General features: G+C 38.0%; 1 protein-coding gene across 4 annotated transcripts in view; it reads right to left on the reverse strand.

The window, feature by feature from the left end:
* The window catches only part of KLHDC1 (kelch domain containing 1), a 56,266-nt gene that overhangs the window by 15,406 nt on the left and 31,654 nt on the right, over nt 1-9,206 (reverse strand). For 3 of the 4 annotated variants that reach the window (XR_002097578.1, XM_019518334.1, XM_019518336.1), the window contains 5 exons: nt 8,369-8,438; nt 7,820-7,953; nt 4,370-4,482; nt 3,478-3,550; nt 823-907 (listed from right to left, as the gene is read on the reverse strand). Coding sequence is in view for 3 of the 4 variants with exons in the window: in XM_019518334.1 (XP_019373879.1) it covers nt 823-907; nt 3,478-3,550; nt 4,370-4,482; nt 7,820-7,953; nt 8,369-8,438 (475 nt within the window). In the remaining variant the exon portion in view is untranslated. The remainder of the gene's footprint in view (nt 1-822; nt 908-3,477; nt 3,551-4,369; nt 4,483-7,819; nt 7,954-8,368; nt 8,439-9,206) is intronic. The other variant, XM_019518335.1, reaches the window with a different exon arrangement.

A 9,206-nucleotide genomic window follows, 5' to 3' on the forward strand; every position in this document is an offset into this window, starting at 1 on the left:
CAGCAGCTCACTGCCTCTCTCGCCAAAGAGTGGGCTGTGAGGTCTGGCACAATGGCAGTGGCGCTGAAACTTGTAGGGATGAGGAGTGATTCCAGGGCAAACCTTGATCTGTCTTGGGGGCCAAGCAATGGGAAAGCAGGGAAAAACTCAGTGTTCTGGGGGTACCCCATGGATGGGTTGGTGACAAGGGGTGTATTTCAAACGGTAGCACCTGGTACATTTTAACTGTTGTGTGTGAGAGTGAGCTGAGAACAAATCAAACACAGCAAATCTGCTCTAACTTTAACCTTGACAAAGGAGTGTTGCAGTTGGAGCAGTTTTACTGCGTTTGAATCATTTTCAGCTCCTTTACACACAGAATTAGAACGTACCAGCTCTTGCCCTTTGAAATGTTCCCCTTTTGAAATAATTACAAATGTACATGTGTCCGTACCCTGTATGGCTTTTGTCCTGCATTTTTATAGCACTCAGTCCCAGTGAAGTTGGATGCTGGGCTCTACATATGGGTCATACTTTATCTTAAAGCACAAAAACTAATGCAATATGCAATACTACCAAATAATATACATTACATATAAATGTGTGTGTGTGTGTATTCAGAACTCTGAAGATCACAACTCTAGTTGGTGTAAATCAACTCAGCTCCACTAAAGCCAATGATATATAAATATAACCAATATAAACATTGATTTATAACAACTGCAGATTTGACCCTGAATGTTCAGACATTTATGAATTTTCAGTCTTTTAATGAATTAATATAATTTAAATTATAAGTTCTTTTTATGATGGTACTAGAGCTTTATTATAAAATTAACTCACTGTGTCCATGAAATGCAAATCATCTTTGCTTCCACCAAATACCATCACCTCCCCTTCTTTGCCAAGACAGGCTGTATGCCACAACCTAAAAAATTATAAATATAATGAGTGACTGAATAATAATGGATTACTTGCCTATTATTAGTAAAACAACCTAAATTAGCTGACTTAGTGTTTTTATTCATGCAAAAATAAAACTGAATAAGGACACAACAAACATACTTAAAGGGAGCACTCCATTTTGTAAATGCTAAGACTTACCAAGAAGAACTTTAAACATTTTAAAACTTTTATTTTAGTGAAAAATACAGCATTCCAGGAGGCTCCAACACTCAGAAATAAAATCTGAAAGATCAAATTATTCATGTCTTTACCAGTATGAGAAGATTAGAAGTAGGGAAGAGCAATATGATCAGGCATTTTACTTTGAAGGGGCTTTGTTGAACAATTTTCCTATACACTAATATATCAATGTGCCTGTCATGCTTCTCTGTAGGTTAGTTATACATATTTTGGCTTAATTATCAGTACTCTACACAAAATGCTACAGTGGAAAAATTAGATAACTATAAAATATCTCTGTTCTTATAAATATTTTATTTTATAACATTTTCCACTTTATTATTAATTCATAAGTAGAGTACTGACTGAGCTGAGGTTGTGAGTTCTTTGGTGCTGACTCTCATTCCTGGATTCTAAAACTGCGGTCACAGAACACAGGCCCTTCTGTGCCAGCTCCCATCAATCTCTGCCTCACCCAAGATTTATGTGGATCATTTTCTTTTTGCTACGCATTTTCCAAAATCAGGCTCAAGGTAAGTGTATTGTGTATATGAAATAGCTTGGAAAAAAATCTTCTCTTATAAACTTACTTATCAGATTCACATAAACAGGTTCCACTGTGCTGCATTTATTTATTTAAGGATTAACTGACCAAATTCTGTGCTGTTTTCTGCTAGCATTATCCCCAGTAAAGGGGATAAGAAGGGATAAGAGTCACTGCAGAACTGGGGCCCTTATGTTTATTTAGCTACTAACAAAAGTATGCATAAATGGAATTGTCATTCAAAATGCATTCATATTTTCTTACTTCATTCATTTCAGTAATTATTCACTCTTCTCCTTACACTAAACTGTATCCCACCTTTTTTCTTCCTCATACCTGTAGATAGGTCTGTCTCTGTCTTATCTGCATTAGGAAAACTGTGGCCTGGACTTCCTCATCGAAGAACACTGGAAAGCCTTTCCTGCCTTGACTTTGTTGACATTCTAGCTTGCAACCTGATGCTTTTTCTATAGACTGATAGAGTTTATGTCCTCTCACAGCTGCTCTAACTTATCATCACCTAAACATTCTAATAAAGCATGTTATTTACATAATGCATAAGCTGAATTAACAATCTTTTCACACAGTCTCTCTACCTACAATTAGAGTCATGACAGTTTATGCTTTAGTTAAACAGTGGGAGTTTACAGCTTAAACATAAAATTAATTCTGGGGGGAGATGGCGGGAGGGAGGGGATTCAAAGTGGGAGGAAGGGAGAGGAAGGGAGGAAAGGTTTTTTTATAGAGCTGTCAGAGAGATTATTTATTATGCATCATTCAAAACAAAAATAATTCAGAATTTTTAGGGGGACCACCATAAATATTGTTTTAATTGAAGCTCAGGTAAATATATCAATAAACTTGTGCATGTGACATATGCTACATTTTTATATAGGTACATATCAAGATTTTTACCTACACATTTAAGAAACTGTTCTCAAATCATTCCATGGCAGAGGTTCTGATTAAAGACCTTCTATATTGCAGAAGTTCTGCACTAATCCTCTGCATATATGAAGGCACAGGTATAATGCTCTGCACCAGTTTGAAATAATCCAGCATATAAAGGGACTCTGGGTATAGACCACAGCAGATGCCTTTATTCTGTTTATTGGGCTAGAAGGAAAGCCTGTGCAAGTCAATCACAGAACAAATTTCAGTGAGGTCTGATCAGTCTCAGATGTATCCACTTGCTAAAAATCTGAGCATAGGAGTCATATATATTACTCTAAACTACAGCCCGGAAGAGTGCCTGTCAAGTGGTTCTTTGGCCTGCCCCATTCAGGACAATCATATAAAGCTGGGTTACTTTTATATGATCCAGTAGCTACTTTATGGGAGAAAGTGTAACTAGGGAACTGGAAAGGAGGTCAGATGATAGTTTCTATTTGTGACTCTGCCGTGACCTGAGTATTACCTAAGACAGATAACTCCATCTCTCGCTACCTCAGTTTCTTCATAAGAAAAAAAATGAAAAATGATATATACCTTCCTGTGCATAGCATTTTGAGAACTATAGATGGATAATGCTACAAGAAAGCCAAGTAAAACTTGTACTTGGAAATAAAATGCCACCTTGACTTGACATGCACTTCTTTCTTTATAAAAAGTATTAGTGCCAGCATTCATTATAAAGTATAATAAATACTGAAGATAATAGACAACACATAGTAATGAAAAACCATAAAACATAAGTTGTTTAAGCTCAGTTTCTAAAATATTTTGATAAATACGTTATTTTAAAGGAATATGTTCTGACTTAACGCAACATATAACTGTTTTAAAATATTCAGTAGTTTCAGTAAATGCTGTTCTTTCTTTCTTTTTACCTAGGCCTGCTCTTCGGTAAGTGGGTAAGTTGTCTCCATCCATTTGTTGTAGTACTATGAATCCAACCATCACCTGCAAATAAGGAAAAATATACATCTTAGTACTCCTTCTTGGGGAATAAAATAGTACCTTTTTGTTTTATATTATCACTATTATATATTATCACATCAAGAAACTGCTCGTTATAGTTAATGAATTAACAACTACCATTTCAATGTTTTTATAACTGAACACAGTAAATTCTCTTTTATTCACAATAGAAAAAGTCAATTACCTTGACATCTGGACTTAAAACACTTTAAAAAAATAAAATATGCAAGTCAAATTAAGAAGACTTTTTTAAAATGACAGAACTATATTCATCATTGTGAAGCCTGCTATGTCTCAGATAATTCATAAATCTTAAAACCACCCCTCAGTATTCCTTCACTTTCTTTCTCTCTCTCTCCCTGTATCGGTTATTGTTTAGACATTAACCTCAACTATTCTTTTTTCATTTAAGTAAAAAGTTCTCCAACTTTTTACTTGCAGGTTGCATAGGTCAAACTGGGACATGTGACTAATGCTACATTTATCCCAAAACAGCTATTGTCTCTAAATTATTATTTGTGAGTTGTTAGTGCTATTATTGGTGCAATTCAACTGATGACAATTAAGTGAATGAATGAAAATCTCGCCCTTGTCTTTTACATTTTAAGCTCTTTGTACTGTATAGTATGTATCTACAGTGCTATATAAAATAATAAACTCTCTGAATAACTATTCATGTAGGGTGAGAATCATAAAACAACAGCTGGAACAAAACAGCTTCATAATAGAGATGAATATGTATAACATCCTGGTTGGCACTAAAAAATGCATGGCAGACTCAATAACCTTTAAATTACTTACTGAGTGGAACATTATCTGAACTCAGTCCACCAAAGAGGAAAAGCTTGTCATCCCCTACAGAAGTCAAAGTGTGCCAAGATCGATCTTTTGGTTTCTCTCCATTAGTATGAATTCTTGGTAAAACAAACAAGGAAAAAATTAAAAGAATGCTAAAACTAAACTTGTCTGGCAGTTCACTGCATTCTATAAAGGCAGGGACCCTCCTCTGATGGTAAAGGCTATGCCTCAGCTACGCTCTACAACACAATGCTGTTCAAAACTGAAACAAAAAGTCTTGTACTAATTGTTATGAGTACAAGCTATTACATTATTTAAAACTATTACTTATTATTATTTAATAGCTGCAGAGTAAAGTGTCACTGTCTACATGTGGAATGCTATTAGGTTGCATTAAACTAATTAACACAGCCATAATTGTTCTCTGAACAGACCACTTACAATAATTATATTTACAAATCTCAAACTCATTGCAGGATTTTTTAAAACTAGTGATGTGATTATTTGATGCACACGATCAGTTTTATTTTAGGAAATGAAGAATAATGTACTGAAAATGCACAGGCTAAATAGCTAAACTCACTTCTATTATTCAAGCTAAATGTAACTAGTGGGGCTACAGAATACTATAGTTCTTCTGTTCCTGAGAAGAGTTATATCTTTAATGAGTGTAAGCGGTCAGGACTTTGGCTTTACCTCTTATCCAAAAAGATGCTACATTATCACAGTGCCACAGATTCACCCAGACTTGAAGGGAGGAAAGCTACCCTTTGAGAAACTTCAACTATTTTCTGAGATGATGAGGAGTTTCTTGGAACTCCCCAAATAACTGAACTCTTTGAATGATGAATAGCTTGCCAGGTCTATGTGAATTGCAAAACAAGGCAGGTGTACATCTGTAATACTTTTAAAAAATTATGGTTGTGTCTCATAAAAAGTGTGGTTCTTCCAGATGTCATCTCTGTAGGTTCCACTCCAGGTGCAAAAAAGTCTCAGGTGCTTTGGGATAAGAGTCTGAACAGTCACTGGGCTGCACCTGTATTGGATATGCATCTTTGCATGTTCCCACTAATGGCATAAAGAACAAGCAGTTATAATCATCCCTTGCTTCCCGCATCAATTCAGAATCTTTGTTGAAAGAGAAATCTGAAAAATCAGGGGTAGAGGGCAGGTCAAGTGACTCACATGGATAACTCCAGAAAGAGGCAGTTACCATGACGGTTTTATTTTATTTTGGATATGTGCCTTGTGTTTCCCAGTCTAGATGACTGCTAAGCAATGCCTTACCTGGAAGGCCAGACTGTAGCATCCTAGCTACCACTAGTCAATGTAACAGGCCACATCTACATGTGTGCTTAACTACAGAGTACACTAATTAGCTGCAGAGTGAAGTGTCACTGTCTATATATGCAAAATTATTAGGCCGCAGTAAATTAATTAACACCACCATAAGACAGTAATGTGGTAGGGACCGTAGGGGACAGTACTATCTAATGGCAGGATAATTAACTGCAATTAAATGTATGTGTAGACACTGACCGCAGGTGTAAATCGTGCCCACTCAGCAGGGGGCCAGACTCCTGTCTGCCACCTAGCCATACAGCTCTGCACTTTCAGCACCCTCGTGCCCCAGGCAGCCCTGACACTACCCAATGCCACCACCTGGAGCCTGGGTTGATTTCGCCCAACCTGGTGCCTCCAGCCCTAGTGTAAAATGCTCCGCCCCAGCTCAAATTGCTGCTGTCTCTGGACACATGTAGGTGCTGCACTTGGGAGTAGTTTACTCCGGGTCAAACTGCTCCAGAGCTTATTGCTTCAGATTAACTGTATGTGTAGACGTGCCCACAGTGTCCTAAAAAATATGACATCTTATCTAGCATCCAGGTCAGGAGTATAGTGTTTAAAAAAAACTAAGGAGTTTACTCCAAATTGCTGCCTTGCTGAACTCAGGTGTAGGAAAGTTTCTAAAACATACAGAAGAGGCAGCTTGTGTTATACAATAATGAGCTTTGACATTTGGAGAAAAAGATGAGTAAGACAGAAATGCCATGAAGATATGAGGGTCTGCCTAAACAAGATACTTTAACATGGCACCAAAATCATTCAAGATGTGAAGTTCTTTCCCCTGGAGAGGAATGTGATTTTGGAAAAAAAACAGGGAGGTCAACAGACAGATTCAAACTGAAGTCTGACACAACAGTGGGAATAAATTTTGGATGAGCTCTCACCACCACCTCAGCTGTGTGAAATTGTCTGAGGAGGATCAACCATGAGTCTCTGCAATTTGCCAACCCCTCTGACTGATACAATGTTAAGACTTTATGTTAAAGGAGGCCATTAACTGGTGAGTAATTATGGAGTAATCCCTTGATAAATCTTGTATAGTGAGATACAAGAAAACAGAATATGACAAGATGGGGAGGCAGCAGGGTCAAAACTCTTTCAGTGAATGGATCTAAATGGCAATGATGCAAATGGCAGTCCACAGAGTTTCAAATGTAAAAAATTTCACAGATTTTGGGGGCAGACACATCAAATTGGTCAACTTGTATGCAGGACTATGGAAACTTGCATGTAGATACTTTTCAATTTTTCAGTAGGATTTCTTGTACTCGAAATCTTTGTCATTAGCTCTCAGCTACACTATTGTGTAATTATCCAGTTTTGGATCCATTTGAAGCATGTGACTCTGGTTCTGCGATTTTTGACTCTCACTGTGCAGAAGTATAATCATGCCTAAGTAGACATTCTGAGGGGATTATCTGACCGGATGCTGCATTTTGTCTGATATTCCATACTACCCTAATTATCAGAATTCAACACATATGTGTATATGGGACCTTGCTCCTACACTGCAAGAAAGGTGCCTTGCAAAGTGTCATGGCTCTCAGATCTTGGAAAAGTAGAAACTTCATGTTCAATTTGGTGGCAAAGAAATCTATACTGTAGTTTCGCCATCAGTAAAATGTTGGAGTGACAAGGATGCTTTCTGAAAACATTTGTGGTTGGTGATAAATTATCTGCTAAAGAAATATGCCAAATCACTGTTTGTTTTTGAGATATAGAAGGTCATTGACCATCCAATTTTAATGACATCATTACTTCAGGATTGCCAATTCCATTAGGACTAGCTTCTAGCAGGCACTGCCTTGCTTGTTTATATAATGCTTTTTAGACGTATTCTGTAAAAGTCTGCATTTTAGAATTTTTAAAAATAGGCAGGAATGTTTTGATGCATTTTAACTAGAATATACACGTAGAATCACATTCTTTTGGGGCCAAGTTTTGTACTGCAAGAAGGTCTGTGTATTATGCATGCATCTGTAATTAGCAGCTTTGTAGGAAGAGGTATATTCTGAGCACCAGGCTCAGTGATGACAGAGTATAAGTTACAAACAACATGCAAACCCATTTGATAATACATCATGGAGCGATACACCGTACTTACGGTACCTTGCATTGTAAATTGATGTAGGTACCATAAATATGGTTAAGGGTGTTGTGTGCACACTGACACGTGTCTTAGCAGTCCAAGGCTGGTTCTTACTGTAGTTGATACGTTCATTTTGATTCTGGGTATAAATCATCTGCACATACCAAAATCAGTCCTTGAGTAGCTATGCATTTTTTGACTTGGAATTAATTAAAATCAACATTCTAGTGATAGACTGAAGGACAATTTTTCAAAATTTGCCACAAAGCCCAACTGTCACAACAGGTAATGAACAAAGTTCAGGGCTATAGAAACATCCTACTAAGGCCAGCATTTGAAAAAGCAACCTATATATGGATAAATATGAATGCTTTATCTTTTCAGTTACAAATCTGTAACAGCTAGGCATTTTGTAGTGACACCCAGGGCTGTGAAAAGGCTGAATGACAGAATGTAGAACTGGTAATAATCACAAATTACACAGACTGTAATTTACATAGAATCTGGAACTGAAATTAGGTTAATTTTAGGTTAAGGTAAAGGTGCAAAGAGACAGGTAAAAATAGCACCTTGAGCGGGATCCACACAGACTTATAATCAAAGCAGTTGTATTCCACTGTCTTGCACAGTGAGAGACAACATCAGGAAGAACAGACACAATCACAATAAATCATTTGTTCCTGTTCATCATGATTCCTTATCTTCAGTGTATTCCATCAGAAATGTTACTTTCAAAGAACAAATAACATAGTTTCTCCCACACAGCATACCCCAGAACAAGAGATATACCTTGTTTTTGAAAGGTAGAAGGAAGAAAAAAGACTTTTCCTTCAAAATATTGGTAAGTAGCAATAAGTAACTGAGTACCAGCAACTATGTAGTAGGTCTCTGCAAAGCCTCGGTAGCTGATTCGATTTGGAGGAGATTCAATCCGATTTGGGGACCAAATCTCCGAATCCAAATTGAATTGGGAGACCAAGTAAAAGCTCTGAATCAATTTGAAGCATCCAAATCGATTTGGAAAAAGATTCAGAAAAAATATGGCCAATTCAAAGATTTGGCCATAGACTAAACAGGCGACTGACGCAGCTGCCTCCAGCTGGTAAGTCTGTTGGGGTTGGGGGGAGGGAAGGGTATGGGGAAGGGAGGGATTGGGGCTGGGACAAACTGCCCAGCTGGAGCAGGGGACGTGTTACTCAGGGAGGGGGATGGGGGGAGTGTGAAATGCAGGCATGGCAGCACTGGGAACGGGGGCTCTGCTCTGCTGCCGTTTGCCCAGCTTGGGTTGGGGGGGCGGGATGTGGGCGAGCCTTCCTTCAGGCAGAAAGGGGCAAGCAGCAGCAGAGCATAGTCCCTGCTCCCAGTGCTGCCACGCCTGCATCCTGTGTCCCTCCCGCGCCAGCTGGC

Source organism: Gavialis gangeticus, unplaced genomic scaffold, assembly GCF_001723915.1.
Source record: "Gavialis gangeticus isolate Ggan-Ray unplaced genomic scaffold, GavGan_comp1, whole genome shotgun sequence".
NCBI lineage: Eukaryota > Metazoa > Chordata > Crocodylia > Gavialidae > Gavialis > Gavialis gangeticus.